This window comes from Sphaerodactylus townsendi, linkage group LG11 (assembly GCF_021028975.2).
Source record: "Sphaerodactylus townsendi isolate TG3544 linkage group LG11, MPM_Stown_v2.3, whole genome shotgun sequence".
Taxonomy (NCBI): Eukaryota; Metazoa; Chordata; class Lepidosauria; order Squamata; family Sphaerodactylidae; genus Sphaerodactylus; species Sphaerodactylus townsendi.
The window spans coordinates 75,885,477-75,903,607 of record NC_059435.1 but is presented as its reverse complement, the minus strand read 5'-3'; the positions used below and the strand labels follow the sequence as shown (position 1 = coordinate 75,903,607).

General features: G+C 46.5%; 1 protein-coding gene across 1 annotated transcript in view; it reads right to left on the bottom strand.

Moving 5' to 3' along the window:
• Window positions 1–17,049: 17,049 nt before the first annotated feature.
• The window catches only part of TMIE (transmembrane inner ear), a 36,109-nt gene continuing 35,027 nt past the window's right edge, over window positions 17,050–18,131 (bottom strand). Inside the window, exon 5 of the mRNA XM_048510512.1 lies at window positions 17,050–17,382. Coding sequence (XP_048366469.1) covers window positions 17,153–17,382 — 230 coding nt within the window. The 3' untranslated portion in view covers window positions 17,050–17,152. The remainder of the gene's footprint in view (window positions 17,383–18,131) is intronic.

Genomic DNA, 18,131 nt, shown 5'->3' with positions numbered 1-18,131 from the left:
GGCCTGCAGGGGGCGCATTTTTAAGGCTAGCAGCACCAAAATTTCAGGGTACCATTCAGAGACTGCCCTGATAATACCACCCAAATTTGGTGAAGTTTGGTTCAGGGGTAGCAAAGTTATGGACCCCCCAAAGTGCCCCATCCCATTGTTTTCAATGAGACTAACCTGGACCTGGGAGCTACCCATTTGAGGGTTAACTTTGGTCCCCTGAACTGTGATCTAAACTTAACATCATCAGAATAATTAACAATTCGATACCCTGAAAATTTGGTGCATGCTAGCTTTAAATACACCTTCAGGCACTTTAAGAAATTTGCCCAAGATTAGTTGTTTTGCAGTGACTTTGCTCCATTGGCAGCCAGTGGGAATTTCGCTGAGTGTGTGTAGGCAGGCTGCACATTTTGAAGATAGAGGCACGCCAGACTTTCAGGAGTGGTTCAGGAGGGCCTTGCCTCCTGGTAATAGCATCAGGTTTGGAAACCTTTGCTTCTGGGGGGTTCAATTTTATGGGCCCCAAAAGGCTTATTTTGTTTCCCCACTCCTGCAGGTGAAGCCTGTGGGCTGAGTTCTCTCAGAACTCTCTCAACTCCCCCCACTCCAGAAGAAAAGCTCCGCAAGCTTGGATGCTATTACTAGAAGACCTCTTGGAGCCACCTTGAAAGTCTGGCTCCTCTGCTCTTCCAAAATGCGACTCAGAAATTCCTCAATAGCACAATGGAGCAAAGTCACTGCAAAACAAAGAACCTTGGGCAAATTTCTTGAGGTGCCTGGAAGGGATGCATTTTTAAAGCTAGTGACTTTTCAATTTGTTTAACCAGGGTTAGATTCTCCCTTTAGGTAGATTTAAAGAAAGAATCTGAGCTCCCCTAGTTTAAACCTACATTGAAAGTGATGCTGTTTGGGGGTGGATTCCACTGGAGGTGTTTTGTGAGAGAGATGATGCTGACATTTTGTTTGGTAAATGTTTTTTTTTTGCTGAGGGTGATTTGTGAGAGATTTACATGCTTAATACCCACTTGCACTGGCTTAAGGTTGTTTCTCCAGGCTAACAACCTACCTCATAGGGATGTTGTGATTAGGAAGTAGAAGAGTTGGTGGGGAGAGCTTAATGTTTTGATAAGTGGGGAGGTGTTTTGTGAGCTGGTACAAAATCATTGTTTGGTCATGGGCAGGGAGGTGGCGTGCATGCTTGGGCAGGGGCACCAAACTCAGGTTTGTCCCGGGCACCGGATTTTACCTAAGTGCGCCCTGAGTGTAGTTCATAACACTCACGACAAGGATGTCCACAGTTCTGAGAGGCGAGAACTGAGACAAAACAATGGGGAGCTCAGTGGCAGTGGGGATTCACTGAGGCGAACCTAGGTGGAAACCAGTTCAACTCTGTCAGTGGGGAAAGCCCCTTCATGGAGCTGATTGGCAGCTACATTCAGGGTGGGGGCTGGAATTCTGGATGTACAACTGATCTGCAGATGACAGTTGCAACTGAGAATGGAGTCTAGGTGCCCCTGGAGAGAAAACAATTACGAAACTTTGGAGGGGGAACTCTAAGGCACCCCATCCCTTCACAAAACCCCACACACCCCAGGTTCCGCCCTCAAATCTCCCATAATTCCCCAAGACTGAATTGCCAGCTCTAAGTACCCTGCGCCAACAAAGTCCCACCCAAATTCAAAATATATACATAAGCTGGTTTCACTCTTCACTTTTGGGAGAGGTGTTTGCTTATTACTAATATAATTTCTTCCCCGGCAAACCTGGTGGTTTTTATCCTGGATTTTCTGTAACTTATAGCTATCCGCTTTGTGCAAAGTTCCTATCCCTCTAAAGTTTGATGTTAGCTGTGACGGTTTTGTATGACGGGGTGCTGTGTCCTTAGGTAGACAGAGCGTTCCAGCTGGAAACCCGTTTGAGCAGGGAGACCAATAAATCATTTGCAGAATATTAAGCATGGATTTGCTGCTTTCCCCAATAAAAACAGGTTTTATTGGTCTGAGACTTTGGCGGAATTTCCTGGAGTTAAACAGGTAAACATTCATCCTTAAATAGGGCTGGGTCACTTGAGAAGGACAGTTTATGACATTCTAGGGCAGAAATGGAACCAGAAGATGGGCAGATCCTTCCAATGGTATGACTGGAATGAAATAGAAGCCCTCCTTTAGGCAGGCTGGCCATGAAACTCCGCTCTTCAAAGAAAAGCCCTTTGAGTATGGATCTGCATAACTCTTAGACCTTTGTGTAATTTGACACATTCGTACGTCACTATTTAGTTCAGCGTCCTGTCTCATTCAGTGGCCTTCCAGTTCCTCTGGAGAGCCAACAACAAGATGGGAAGGCTGAAGCCTTCCTTAGAAAATCATAAAAACCCTGATGGATAAGACCCATGAGGATCCATCTAGACTAGAATCCTGTCTCACCCAGTGGCCAACCAGTTCCTCTGGAGGGCCAACAACAGAGCATAAAGGCAGAGGCCTTCCCCTGATAAGAACAGACAGATTTATGGAGGAGAAGTCGATCTCTGGCTACCAATCTTGATTCTCCTTGATTTGAGATTGCAAATGCCTTAGCAGACCAGGTGCTTGGGAGCAGCAGCAGCAGAAGGCCATTGCTTTCTCCTCCTGCACGTGAGCTCCCAAAGGCACCTGGTGGGCCACTGCGAGTAGCAGAGTGCTGGACTAGAAGGACTCTGGTCTGATCCAGCAGGCTAGTTCTTATGTTCTTTTGTTCTTAACCCCAGAAGAGCCCTGCCGGGTCAGACAAGGGAGGGTCCATCTAGTCCAGCATCCTGTCTCACACAGTGGTTAACCAGGTCCTCTGGAGGTCCAACAACAGGGCAGAGAGGCCAAGGCCTTCCACTAATAAGAACTTCCAAAGAATCTTGATGAGTAAGACCCATGAGGATCCATCTAGTCTAGTCTCTTGTCTCACACAAAGGTAAATAACTTCCCCTGGGGGTCCAACAACAGGGCAGAGAGGCCAAGGCCTTCCACTAATAAGAACATCCAAAGAGTCTTGATGGGCAAGACCCATGAGGGTCCATCTAGTCTAGTCTCCTGTCTCACACAAAGGTAAATAACTTCCCCTGGGGGTCCAACAACAGGGCAGAGAGGCCAAGAGCTTCAACAGATGTTGCCTCCTGACTCTGCTGTTCATAGGATCACTGTTTTTGAATGTAGAGGTAATCTTTTGTCACCATGACTAGTAAGCAGTTGTGGACCTGTCTTCCACAAAGCCTCCTGACCTAGCGAATCTGTATGCAGTGGCTCCATTGTAGCCCGTGGGGAATTTCTGTGTAAGCACTGGCTGCACATTTTTGAAGATAGACCCAAGGCATTGCAGAGCAGAGAATCTTGGGCAATTTCTTGGGGTACCTGTCAGGGGTGCATTTTTAAAGCTAGTGACACCAAATTTTCAGCGTTTTATCCGGATATACTGTCGTGACGATACCACCTATGTTTGGTGAGGTTTGGTTCAGAGGGGCCCTCCAAACCAAACTTCACCAAACTTGGTTGGTATCATCAGAACAGTCTCCGGATGATACTCGGCAATTTGGGTGTCACTAACTTTAAAAATGCGCCCCCTGCAGGCCAAATTCAAAACCTCACCAAAAATACAAAAAAATCAGACGGACCCGAATTTTTCTAGTATACCCGAATATTTGGGTATATCTGAATATGTTATTTGTCTTATTCAGTCATACAGATAATTTTTATGCCCGAATAAATCTAAATTTTACCTAATTTCTAGGGTAGTGACCAAGTCTAACTCTTTCCCATGAGACTAAACCAGTAAACAAAAATATCGGGGGGGGGGGGGGATAAGAGCTAGAGGCATATCTAGGAGAAATGTAGCCTGGTGCAAAATCTGAGTTTTCTGCCCCCCCTAGTATGGGTGGCCACCCTCCCCCACCATGACCAAATAACTTTTTTTGCACCAGATCATCTGGAGGAGGAGTGTGGGGTGATTTTCCGCCCCCCACGTGACTAAATGCGGCAAACAATAAAACATGAAACAGCTAACTAAATATACCAGCTGACTCAGAGCCCTTCGGGGATAGGGCGATATATAAAACTAAACAACAAACAAACAAACAAACAAACAAACAAACAAACAAACAAACAAACAAACAAACAAACAAACAAACAAACAAACAATGAATGAATGAATGAATGAATGAATGAATGAATGAATGAATGAATGGCTGCAGCCTGGGGACCGTTGATTCCACATGTCCCCTGGGATGGTATCAGTGGTGGGATTCAAATAATTGAACAACCGTTTCCGGTGGTGGGATTCAAATAATTTAGCAACTGGTTGTTTACAAGCACCATTTTAACAACCGGTTCTGCCGAAGTGGTGCGAACCGGCTGAATCCCACCTCTGGATGGTATGCCCCTGCCACTGGTCTCAGTGACCATTTCCTCTGGAGAAAATGGCTGCTTTGAAAAGTGGACTTTGTAGTATTATATCCTGCTGAGGTCTCTCTCTTCCCCAACCTCCAGAATTTCCCAACCTGGAATTGAAAACCGTAGCAAATTGGCGTGTGCAGTAGCATGCCCAGTCTCTGATCAGTTTGGATTAAGAAGAAAAAGAGGTTGGATTTATATCCCCCCTTTCTCTCCTGTAGGAGACTCAAAGGGGCTGACAATCTCCTTGCCCTTCCCCCCTCACAACAACACCCTGTGAGGAGGTGGGAGTGAGGCTGAGAGAAACTCCCAGAAACTGTGAGCCTAGCCAAAAGGTCACTTGGCTAGCTGATGTGTGGAGTCGTAGGCTAATCTGAATTCCCAGATAAGCCTCTGCTCAAGCAGCAGAGCTGGGAATCCAAACCGGTTTCTCAAATCCGTGCACCTTCTCTTAGCCACTTTCGCCACTGCTGCTCCCTGCTTTCCAGGTCCTCAGCCATGCAGTCAGCCTGGTGAGCACCACCGCCTGCCCATGTGATGGAGTGAGGCGTCCTTCCCCACCCACCCCATTGGGAAACACCTGCAGGGGTGGGGCCTGTGATACAACAGGGAGTTCCACCAGCAGAAAGCCCAAGGCAGAGTGCATGTTAATGGAGCCCATTTGGGGCTGGGGGGGGGTGCTTCACGCAGTGGAGCAGACTCTAGGTTAGTTCATTGTATTTCCTTTTTTGTACTTGTGGGATCTGTGATTTGGGGAGTCAGCTGGTATATTCAGTTAAGCTGTTTCATGTTTTATTGTTTTGCTGCGAATTTTGGTTGTACACCACCCTGGAGTCCTGTGGAGAATTGGGCCGGGACAAAATGCAAAATAAAATCATAAATAAATAGGAAAATCGTTAGCTCCAGGTTAGAAACTCTTAGAGTTTTGGGGTCATGGAAATTCTTAGGGACCAATGGTGCAGAACAGTGATGGCGAACCTTTTGAGACGAGTGCCCAAATTGCAACCTGAAACCCACTTATTTATGCTTAAAAGTGCCAACACAGCAATTTAACTGAATAGGAACAGTTTAGAAAAATGGTTGGCTCCAAAGTGCACAAAGTGCGCTTGATGGTAGTTGGTGGCTTTGCTTTAGAAGCAACCGACATGACTCTTCAACAGAATTGAATCGCTGACCTAGGAGGTTTACTCAGAAACAAAGCCCCATTGCCAGCAGCCCAGCTTATTCCCCAAGGTAAAAGAATCAAGCTTTGATGGCATGAAAATCATTAGGGGTTTTAACGCTGCTTCGGGATGAGGCGGCCTATAAATCAACAACTTCAATAAGCCGATAAACAACTTAACGGGTTACCTGCTTCCCAAAACCAGAGTCTTAGGTTTAAATACTAATAATAGAGCCTTGTGAGCCAGCCTAGATGTTGTTGTGGGGGGGGGGGGACTCTGTTTACTGCGTGCCAGAAGGCTCTGAGTGCCACCTCTGGCACCTGTGCCATAGGTTCGCCACCACTGGGGTAGAATCAGTGGTGGGATTCAGCAGGTTCGCACCACTTCGGCAGAGCCAGTTGTTAAAATGGTGCCTTGTAAACAATCAGTTGTTAAATTATTTGAATCCCGCCACTGGGTAGAATGCCACAGATTCTACCCTCCAAAGCACCCGTGTCCTCCCGGGAAATATCTCCATAGTCTGGAAATGAGCTGTAATTCTGGGGGTATCCCCAGGTCTAACGTGGAGGCCGGCATCCCTAATTTGGGTATTGCATTCATTCACGATTAGCCGTCCTTGGCACAAGGGTAGCTCAGTGTCTCCCTCATCCCCAAAGCGACGAGAGCGTATCCCTTACACTGCGCTTTTGTGCGCTCCAGTTCCTAAGACAGAACACGGCAGGAATGAAATTATTAGCCCCTCCTACATGAAACCTACGCTTCGCATTCAGCCGGAGCACTGTTTTATAGGATGGGGTGGACGGAGATCTATATGTGTTTGTGTGTGCGTTTCATTTATAAACTCAGACTGCGTGGACATTTGAAAATGCTGGGTTTTGTTCATTCTTCCCAGTCAGTTCATTCATTCCCAGCTGCATTAGACTCTCTGTCTCCAAAGACATTTAAAAGGAAGGCTGTTGTGGGCATATGCGTTCGTGTGTGCATGCCTAGGGGTCTGGGGTTGCCAACCTCCAGTCGGGACCTGGGTTTACAGTGTAGGGGTGAGCCAGCGAACCCAGCAGAGCCTCAGACAGAGCACAGGAATGCCTGTGTAACCTCAGCTTGTGGGTTCTGTGGGGCAGTACTTGGAAGGAGTTGCAAAGAACCAAATTTAAACAAAACAGTTTACTTCTCACCGGTAACATTCATATCAGCAGCATTTACAATTCAGGTCCTGTTCAGGTTTGCATTTCAAGTCCTTATATTTACAGTCTACTGATATGCCAAGTCCAATTCTTCTAACACTGGTGGTTGGTTTAGAAGACTTCAGAGGCTTGGTGAATGGGATTCAAGATGATGAAGGTTCCCAAAGGCTCACCATTTTACATACACAAAAACCCTGGGAAACAATAAATTCTAACATTTGTATAGCAAAAAAAATAAACTCCCTTCCCACTGGTTTACAACGGTAGGTTACGCCAAAACAAGGTGTTAGGGGCTAATAAAATCAATCAGGACCCAGCCTGGCAGCCTTGCTTCACTCAGCCTCCCAGGTTGCAGCTTCTTAGCTGTTTCAGACTCCACTTGCCTCTAGGTCATCCCATTCTGACACAGGGGTTGCACCTCACTTCATCTAGTGCCCGTAGGCTGCGCTCACCTCTTCCACAAGGCCCCCGGCTCTGGGTGCAGTGCACCCGGACAAAGGGACCAAGGATACACTTTGGATGAGCCCAGACAGGAGCGTTTCCTCCCATACGTCTGCCAGCCCTGCAGTGCTGGCTGGCCGCGTTCTCCCGCTCTCCCAAACCCTTAATAAAGGGTGCCAGGAGGGACCCACTGACTTCGGCAGTGTGGAATCACGTGATCACTTCTCTCATGCCTGGCCTCTCTCCACGGATGATGCTCGCTGCGCCTTGCGTGCTTGGGCTTACAGCTCACTCGAGATTACACAGGTCTGGAGACCGGTGCTTGGGAGGGTAGATTAGGTGACATTCTACCCCACCCGACCTCACAAACAGTGGTGTGGTAGTTTAGAAACAGGTGGATTCTAATAATGGAGGACTGGGTTTGGTTCCCAGCTCCTCCACTTAGACAGCAGGCTCATATCTAGTGGAAACCAGATTTGTTTCATAATCCCACCGTCCTTTCTCAGTGCAGCCTTAGGCTGGTCAGGTTCTCAGGTCTCTCAGCCCCACCTACCTCAGAAGGTGTCTGCTGTGGGAAGAGGAAGGGAAAAGCCCCCTTGAGTCTCCTTACAGGAGAGAAGGTGGGGATATAAATCCAAACTCTTCTTGTTCCTTCACACTTAAGGGAAGCCTGCAGTGACCAGGCTGAGAATCACAGTTCTCAGAACTCTCCCAGCCCCACCTGCCTCACAAGGTGTCTGTTTTTGGGTGAGGAAGGGAAAGGAGCTTGTAAGCCAGTCTCCTTGCAGGAGAAAGGCAGGGTGTAAATCCAAACTCATATATTCTTCTTCTTCACTTGGGTGCTTGTCTTTCCAAGGCTCCGTCCCCAAATCTCTAGGTGTTCCCAGACCAGCAGCTGATAACGCTAGCCTCCATTCCCAGGGGCGTACCACCCAGGGAAACATATGGGGGTCAAATGTCCCTCGGCTGCAGCCATTTAGTCACATGGGGAGACGAGTACCCCCACCCCTCCTCCGAGGTCCACACACACCCAAACACTACAGACCTGGTGCAAAAAAAGCATTGTTTGAACTGCTGGTGAGGAGCCACTGAAAAAGTGATGCGATCAAAGGTAGTAACAGGTTCCCATGCGTTGGTGGGATTCAAACTGTGAATTGTGGTGCCAATGGGAGGCAGGCAGAGCAGGGAGTGGCTTGGGCATTCTAGAGGCGGGGCGTTTCCTGGGCAGGGCTGTGGCAGGCGCATGGCTGTGAATCGCTTGAGCAGATGCATGAGAGCAGGCTGCCCATGCAGCCGATGCACCTCCTATGGCACTTCAAGTTCTGGTGCTGCTGAGGAAGGAGGCATTAACTAAGGCTAAAATGGCGTGGCAAAATCACCAGCTAGTAGCCCCCTCTTTCATGCACACACAAATAATTAGCCAACCTACTCATAGGGCCCTGTGAGTACCTGCTGAATCCCTACCTCTCGACCCACCCATATGAAGAGTAGATTTTCCCTACATTTGGGGGACTACATTTTCCCTAGATACACCTCTATCCATCTCCTACCAGGAAGGACCTGCAAATCATAAAATATTGGACAGGGCTGCATTTCTAGCATTAGAAACTCCACACCGTGGAGATATATTTAGAAAGGGGCTACAAAAGCCTGTGTTAATTTTGTATTCCGAACACACAGTCTATGCCGCAAAGCCAATAAGGTTTTTTGGGTGCCTCCTGCTTCGAGTGAAATCCAGTTGGCTTCCGCAGTGCAGTAATTGAGTAACTAAAAAGCCTCTGCAGCAGGAATTAAGTGGCTGGTGGATTCCCCCCACCGCAGAGAGATTCTTGTTTAGAAACGTTTCTTAAGTTTGGCGTCTGGTTCTAGCAAAGAGTTTTCAGGACACACCTGGAGCAATCAGACTTTGGGGATGCGTTATGGGGTTTGGATGTTTCTGATCTTCAGTTAATTTGTTCCCTGGGGAATTCTTCCCCACAACCTTTGATACTGAATATAAATATTTATGGATGTTTGAATATTTAATATATAGGCAATATTTTATAAACGAGGACTTTAAGAAATCACAAGGGCAGACATCTTGTTTGAAATAGTCAAAGCCTGAAAGTTGCGGTAAAGTTTCACATATTGCCCTTTCTTCCCTACTGTTCTTCTGTGTTTGTTTGTTTGTTTGTTGTTGTTGTTATTGTTATTGTTATTATCATTATTATTATTATTAATTATACTTGTATACCGTCCTCCCCCGGAGGGCTCAGGGCGGTGAACAACAAGATACATGAAGAGAGCACAGATAAAATCAATAAATACTGAAATTAATTAATAATACTTATGGCTCTATACTCATTAAAACTAACCCCATTAAAATGCAGCTACCAAATATCAAGCGCAACAGATGGCGACCTACTAAAAGATTTCATTTGTACCCTGCTTTTCCCGCTGATGGGGAAAGCATCGTTCATTGTTCTGCTGCCCCCCATCTTATCCCCACAGCGACTTTGTGATGCATAAGTGGGGCCTGGAAGTCTTACGGAATTACAACGGACTGGAGCGCCAGATAACAGATCATTTCTCCAGGAAAGGCGGCAGGTCGTCTAGCACCAAATCCTGGAGGTAAGGGTCAGCTTTATACTGCGCTGGGGCCCCTCCTCTAACCCACCTCTTCATTTTAACCCTATATCTCCAGAATTTCTGCTTGGAGGTGGCATCTCGCACGTGGGTGAAAAGAGGTGAACAAAGTGTTTTACATAAGTAAAGAACCCTATGAGATGCTTCCGTGCTCCTGATCATCGCGACAGGCTGATTGATAAATCCCAAAATGAAATGCTGTCAGTCTCTTCAGCCTCTTGAGTTCCCTCAAAAGAGGATTTTGGCTTTCAAAAAGTCACTTTGCGGGGGAAGGATGTGAAGCGATCGCCAACAAATCCCTCTTTGAAATCTCAGTTTGGTTATTGCCTGTTTCAAACAACACAGCGTTTTTTAAACAAATGAATATTTTAAAAAGAGGCTCCGAATCTCGGAAGCGCACAGAGGGAGAATTCGATCATGAAACGAAAGCATGACAAGGGTTCATCTGATTCACTGTGCCTAGTCCTGTCACAAACACTTTTGCGCAGTGAGGACCGGGCCAACAATAAACAGTCCCCACATTCACTATTAGAACACAACTGATGGGCTTCCAATGTTACATATGCCATCAAATGTCAATCATGCCCTTCCACTCTCGACTTTGGACAAACAGTCCCCATGCAAAAGAATCAGCGGACATAAATCTGACATTACTTAAAACAAAACAAAACAGTGGGAGAACGTTAGAATCTTCCAGGACCCTTGCTGATCTAAAAGTGGCAGTCTTCAAACAGAGAAGCTTCAAGAGGAGATTACAATGGGAAAACGCTGAACTTGAGTTCATTCACAAGTTCAAAAGAATGGAATTCTCCAGAGTTGAATAGAATGGAATTCTCAAATTATACCTCTATGAATCACCAGGTGTCAAAATAGCCCTCCAGATGCTATGGGCTATAGTTCCCATCATCCCCTGCCAGCATCATGCTGGGAACTGTAGCCCATAACATCTGGAGGGCCATGAGCTTGACACCTGTGCTATAGATGCTAGTTTTCCATCCCTAAGCATTTCTCCTCTGCTCTAAACAAGCAGATTACATTTTGCATTGAAGCTTTGGATACCGAGTTCCTTCTTTTGAATCACCCCCCTGCCTTCCTACTGGAATACAAGAATTTAGGGATTTCCGTTCTGCAATGTATCTGACAAAGGCATAAGAACATAAGAACATAAGAACAAGCCAGCTGGATCAGACCAAAGTCCATCTAGTCCAGCTCTCTGCTACTCGCAGTGGCCCACCAGGTGCCTTTGGGAGCTCACATGTAGGATGTGAACACAATGGCCTTCAGCGGCTGTTGCTCCCGATCACCTGGTCTGTTAAGGCATTTGCAATCTGAGATCAAAGAGGATCAAGATTGGGAGCCATAAATCGACTTCTCCTCCATAAATCTGTCCAAGCCCCTTTTAAAGCTATCCAGGTTATTGGCCATCACCACCTCCTGTGGCAGCATATTCCAAACACCAATCACACGTTGCGTGAAGAAGTGTTTCCTTTTATTAGTCCTAATAATTCTTCCCCAGCATTTTCAATGAATGCCCCTGGTTCCTAGGATTGGCAGAGAAAGAGAAAAAATTTCTATCAGCATTTTCTACCCCATGAATAATTTTGTAGACTTCAATCATATCCCCTCGGCCGCCTCCTCTCCCAAATTAAAGTCCCAAACGCTGCAGCCTCTCCTCATAGGGAAGGTAGCCAGTCATAATCATCCTTGTTGCCCTTCTCTGCGCTTTCCTATCTCCTCAATATCCTTTTTTTGAGATCACGGTGACCAGAACTGGACACAGTACTCCAAGTCTTGGTGCTTACCACTGCTTTATATAAAGAGACATGACAATCTTTTAGTTTATTATCAATTCCTTTTTCTAATGATCCCCTAGCATAGAGTTTGCCTTTCACAGCTGCCATGCATTGAGAGTTGGACATTCCCATGGAACTATCAACTAAAGCGCATTTAAATCCCTTTCCTGGTCTGTGACTGATAGCACTGACCCTGTAAAGCAGTCTCTGTATTTTGGATTTTTTTTGGCCCCTATGTGCATCACTTTTACATTTTGCTACATTGAACTGCATTTGCCATTTCTGGAGCCCACTCACCTAATTTATCAAGATTAAGGTCCACTTTGGAGCTCTTCGCGTCCTTTGTGGTCTCTACCACCCTACCATAATTCTGGTATCATCTACCAAACTTGGCTACCACGCTACTCCACCCCTACTTCCAGGTCATTTATGAATAGGGTTAAAGAGCACTGGTCCCCACAATGGATCCTTGGGGGACACCCAATCCCTACATTTCTCCATTGTCAGGGAGAACTTCTCATTTTACACTCCACTCTTTTGTTTCCTCTGTTTCTCCAACCAGTTTTTAATCCATGGGAGGACTTCCCCTCTTATTCCTTCATTTGCTGAGTTTTCTTCAACAGTCTCTGGTGAGGAACTCTTTGTCAAAAGCCTTTTGGAAATCCATTAGACAATGTCCACCGGTTCACCCTATCCACATGCCTGTTTGCACGCACCCTCAAAGAACTCCTAGTAGGGTTTGTAAGACAGGATTTGCCTCTGCAAAAGCCATGCTGGGACTCTTTCTCAGCAGGTCTTGCTTTTCTCACATCTTTTATAATTCTTATCTGGCAATGACAGATTCTACTAATTTACCAGGAACAGATGTCAAACTGAAGCTGGCCTGTAATTTCCAGGTCCCTAGATCCCTTTCTCTTAAAGATTGGTGTGTGACATTAGCCATCTCTCCAGTCTCTCAGAATGGAGCCTGATTTCTGTGAGATAAGTTGCATATTAAAAGTGAGAAGATCAACAATTTCATGCTTGAGCTCTTTAAGAACTCTTGGGTGAATACAATCTAGGCCATAGGGATTTGTGCTTATTTAGTTTATCAATGGCTGCCAGAACTTCTTCCTTAATCTACCACTATTCTTAGCTAGTTCTCGGATTAGCACTCCTAGAGCTTGGTTCAGGTGCAGGAATGTTCCTCACCTCCTCTTGGGTGAAGACAGATGCAAAGAATTCATTCAGCTTCTCTGCAATCTCCCTGCCATCTTTTAGCACACCCTTTGTTCCTTTGTCATCTAACGGGCCTACCGCTTCCCTTACTGGGAAGCAGAAGCAGCAGAAGCTTTAATTGGGGTTACCAGACCCAGGTGGCGGCTGGAAATCTCCTGGGATCACAACTAATCTTCTGCCTACACAAATCAGTTCCCTTTGAGAAAATGGCTGCTTTAGAGCAGTGGTTCCCAACCTTCTTGCCCTCACATACCTCTTGACAACCGCTTTCCCTAAAATTGTACCCCCATTTTAGCAAACCCATTATGTATTTTTTCCATACACCACCCAAATGCTCTGGCAAGTACCCCTGGGATTATGCATTCCAAAAGTTGGGAGCCACTGCTTTACTCTTTGGGCGGCTTCTTCTTCTTCTTCTTCTTCTTCTTCTTCTTCTTCTTCTTCTTCTTCTTCTTCTTCTTCTTCTTCTTCTTCTGCTTCTTCTTCTTCTTCTGCTTCTTCTTCTTCTTCTTCTGCTTCTTCTTCTTCTTCTTCTTCTTCTTCTTCTTCTTCTTCTTCTTCTTCTTCTGCTTCTTCTGCTTCTGCTTCTGCTTCTGCTTCTGCTGCTTCTGCTTCTTCTGCTGCTTCTGCTGCTTCTGCTTCTGCTGCTTCTGCTTATTATTATTGTTTGTTTGTTTGTTTGTTTGTTTGATTTGGTAGACCGCCCTACCCTCAAAGGGCTCAGGGTGGTGTACAAGCCAACCAAGGACAATAAATGACAACTAAGAAGAAAGAACAAAGCGAATAATCCCAATTAAAACAATAAAATACAATTAAATCAGTAGCAACGATAACCTATCCATAATTAGATGGATGACGTCCGGTCCTAAACCCTGGGAAGGGACTGGCAGATGTTCAGATAAGCAGATGGTACATAGGGCAACAGGGAGGGGCGGAATCAGCGGCCAGCCCCCCACAAAAGCCCGGTGGAACAGCTCGGTTTTATACCCCATTGACATCCCTCCCCCTCAAACCCAACCCTCAACATGGTCCACCCCCCAAACCTCCAGGGTTTTTCCCAACCTGGAGCTGGCCAGCCAAGCTTTAACAATTCATAGATTATATCCTGAAAATCTTGTTGATCTCTAAGGTGTTGCTGGACTAGAATCTAGCCACTCTACAGTGAAGATTGAACGCGTTCAGATGTGCCTTAATCAGAGGCGTACTGCCCAGGGGAACATATATTTTTATTTATTTATTTATTTATGTATTTATTTATTTATTTTCAAACTTATATACTTCCACTTAACCCTACCTGAAGGGGGCTCTGGTGAAATTGAACAACCTCAAAAAATTATTCAAATAAACATAAACATCAAAATCAAATACAAAATAAGCTCTCAATCATGTAAATTAAAATGCAGCAAATAATAGGGACAGATGTCCCCGGGCTGCAACCATTTAGTCCCGTGCGGCCACAAAATCGCCCCCACACCCCTCCTCCTTCCCCCTGGGTCCATACACTGACTTTAAGACCTGGTGCAAAAAAAAAATTGTTTGGTCATAGAGTGGGGAAGTGACCACCATATGGAAGCATGGCTTAGAAAAACTCAGATTTTGCACCGGGCTACCTTTTCCCTAGATACGCCTCTGCCTTAGCTAAAAGGCAAGCTTGGGATTCCAGTTTGCAATTAAATCTGGGAGAAATTCTCAGCACCTCTGCCAAGGCCTCTGGCAATCCTGAGAGCTGTCACTCAAAAGGACTCAAGGTTGTGAGATATCAGAACGCGGTCGTTATTCGGCTCCCATAATATCGAGCGGTTCTCTGCAAAGAGGCTACAGGGGCGGGCTGCGGCTTGAAACGGCATCGACCTCTTCCCTTGACATTTTACGAGTGAGATCGATGAATGTCAAGGCAAGCAGAGAACAGGCCAAGTCCCCGGGGATGGCAACGCTACGAGTTCCCTTTGAAGGAATCTCTTACGGCTCCCACAAAACCCTCCTGTAATCTAAACCTGCAGCTTGATCAGTTGCTTCCAAGACAGACGGTGTCTCCTTATTCTTTCTTCAGTTGTTTCCTGCTCTTACATCATCATCATCATCATCATCATCATCATCATCATCATCATCATCATCATCATCATCATCATCATCATCATCATCATCATCATCATCATCATCGTCATCATCATCGCTGTTGTTGTTGTTTGTTTGTTTATTTATTTATTATTATTATACTTGTATTATACTTGTATTAGGAAAAGTTAAAAAATAATTTTAAAAAGGTTTCAAACCAAAGAAGTACATTTTAGAGAAGAAGAATCAAAGGCAGAGCTCCATAACTTTAATTATACGAGGATAACCCCTTATCTACAAGTCTCTGGAGGGACGCAGAGCGTTCAGTTTTGATTTCTCACTTCCGTTTGGTTGATGTCCTGTGTCCCAAGGAGAACAGTGAATTCTGGGATAGGATCCCCACAGGCGGAGTTATGGAATATAGAGCATAGCGGACAAAGCGACGCACCCCTTAAAGAGTACTTGAAGGATGCCTTCTTACCTTGTCCCAACCTGGATTGCTCGTCCCTGGCTCTTATTGCCTCTGGCCCAGTTTGGGTAGGGGCCGGGTTCACCGGCTGGGCGTCTTTCTCTGTTGACTAGTCAGTTGCTCTCCAAACCAAGAGGGAGTAACGTTATCATCCTTGCCTTTTGATCAAAAGTGCGCTTCTGTTTTATTCTTCAAGCGGTTTCACTCTTTCGAAGGCAAAGTCCATCACTGGCCGTGTCGGTCCACAGGGAAAAGTTCTGGAAACTGGAGCTGTGGTGTGTGTTTCATATCAGAACTGACCCAAATATGGCAAAATAGGATTTTTGTGTCCCCCCAAAACACGCCATCCGACTGGACATTCGGCACAAAACCCCTTTTCCTTCCCGTTGCCTCCCCCCCCCCCCTGTGCAAGGAACATCCAGCTGGATATAGGGTTGCCACCTCTGGGTTGGAAAATGCCTGAGATTTGAGGCTGAAACCTGGGGAAGGAGGAGGGGTTGAGGAACAAAAAGACCTCACCTGATGATGAAGAAGAGTTTTGGGATTTATGCCCCACCTTTCTATCCTGTAAGGCGACTCAAGGTGGCTTACAAGCTCCTTTCCCTTCCTCTCCCCACCACAGACACCTGGTGAGGCAGGTGGGGCTGAGAGAGTTCTGAGAAAACTGACTAGTCCAAGGTCACCCAGCAGGAATGCAGGAGTGGGGAACCAAATCCAGCTCACCCGATAAGAGTCTGCTGCTCAGGTGGAGGAGTGGGGAATCAAACCCGGTTCTCCAGATTAGAATCCACCTGCTCTTAACCACGACACCACACTGGCTCTCGCTAATCTCATAAAGTCTACCCTTGACGCTGCCATTTTCTCCAGGTGACTGACACCTGTCACCTGGACATCAATTCTGCGGGATCTGCAAGCCCCACCTAAAACTGGCAACCTTCGGCCCGGATGAGTTCGGGGGGAGGGGGGGCACGAAAACCTCCATAATTTGCAATGTTTTGGTTGGTCCTAATTGCACACTTGTGGGTTTGGGACCCTTTTGTCATGCCCTTATATAAAGCAGTGGTGCGACCGCACTTGGAGTACTGGGTTCAGTTCTGGTCGCCGCATCTCAAAAAGGATATTGAAGAGATGGAAAAAGTGCAGAGAAGGGCAACGAGGATGATTGAGGGACTGGAGCACCTTCCTTATGAGGAGAGGCTGCAGCGTTTGGGACTCTTTAGTTTGGAGAGGAGGCGGCTGAGGGGGGATAGGATTGAAGTCTATAAAATAATGCATGGGGTCGAAAATGTGGACAGAGAGGAATTTTTCTCTCTTTCTCACAATACTAGAACCAGGGGACATCCATTGAAAATGCTGGGGGGAAGAATTAGGACTAATAAAAGGAAACACTTCTTCACTCAACATGTGATGGGTGTTTGGAATATGCTGCCACAGGAGGTGGCGATGGCCACTCACCTGGATAGCTTTCAAAGGGGCTTGGACAGATTTATGGAGGAGAAGTCGATCTATGGTTCCCAATCTTGATCCTCCCTGATCTGAGATTGGAAATGCCTTAACAGTCCAGGTGCTCAGGAGCAACAGCCGCAGAAGGCCATTGCTTTCACCTCCTGCAGGTGAGCTCCCAAAGGCACCTGGTGGGCCACTAAGAGTAGCAGAGAGCTGGACTAGATGGACTCTGGTTTGATCCAGCTGGCTTGTTCTTATGTTCTTATGTTTTGCAGAACAAGTGTATCCCATAACCTGGTCTGCTGGGCCAGGCATATCCTGCCTCGCTTTTCATCTCCAGTTGGGTCATTGCTGCTCATTTCTTGGGTGCCGGTTTCTTGGTGGAGGCCTTGGAGTTCCCTTGTTCCCCCCCTGCTGCCTCCCCTTTGGCCTTCTCTTCCTCTGGCTTCTTCTTTTTGGATCCTTCCTTGCCTCCTTTCTCGCCCTCTTTCTTCTTCTTGGAGCCGTTCTTCTCGTCGACCTTGCCGGAGACGGTGGGGACCTCTTCTTCCTCCTCCTCTTTGTTCTCCCCTGGGGTTGGAGCCGCTGTGGAGGGAGGAAAGCCAGAGAGGGGGATATGGTGAGGGTAGCAATTGTAATGGATAACACACTGCACAAGTAGAAGTATATTTAAAGGGTTAATTTATTTGCAAAATGATTGAATAAATTGTGGGGGAGGGGAGGAGATCATAGAATCATAGAGTTGGAAGAGACCCCCAGGGGCCATCCACTCCAACCCCCTGCCATGCAGGGACACACCATCCAAGCACTCCCGACTTATGATCATCCGGCCTCTGTTTAAAAACCTCCGCCACTCTCCGAGGCAGTGAATTCCACACTGTTGAACAGCCCTGACTGTCAGAAAGTTCTTCCTGATGTTTGGATGGAATTTCTTTTCTTGAAGTTTGAGTTCATTACTCTGTCTCCTAGTCTCTAGAGCAGCAGAAAACAAGCTTGCTCCATCTTCAACATGTATTATATACCCTTCAAGTACCCTTCAACATGTACCCTTCAAGTATTTAAACACGGCTACAGGGGCGTAATGAGGCAAACTGTAGCCCTGGGCAAAACCTGGGTTGGATGCTCCCCCCGCCCCCCATGGGCGGCCACTCCACCATGACCAAAGAATTTTTGCACCAGGACATTGGTGCCTGCAGGGGGTGCATTTTAGACATATCAGCACCAAAATATCAGCGTATCATCAGGAGACTGTCCTTATGGTATCCCCCAGGTTTGGTGAGGTTTGGTTCAAGGAGTCCCAAAGTTATGGACCCTCAAAGGGGGTGCCCCATCCC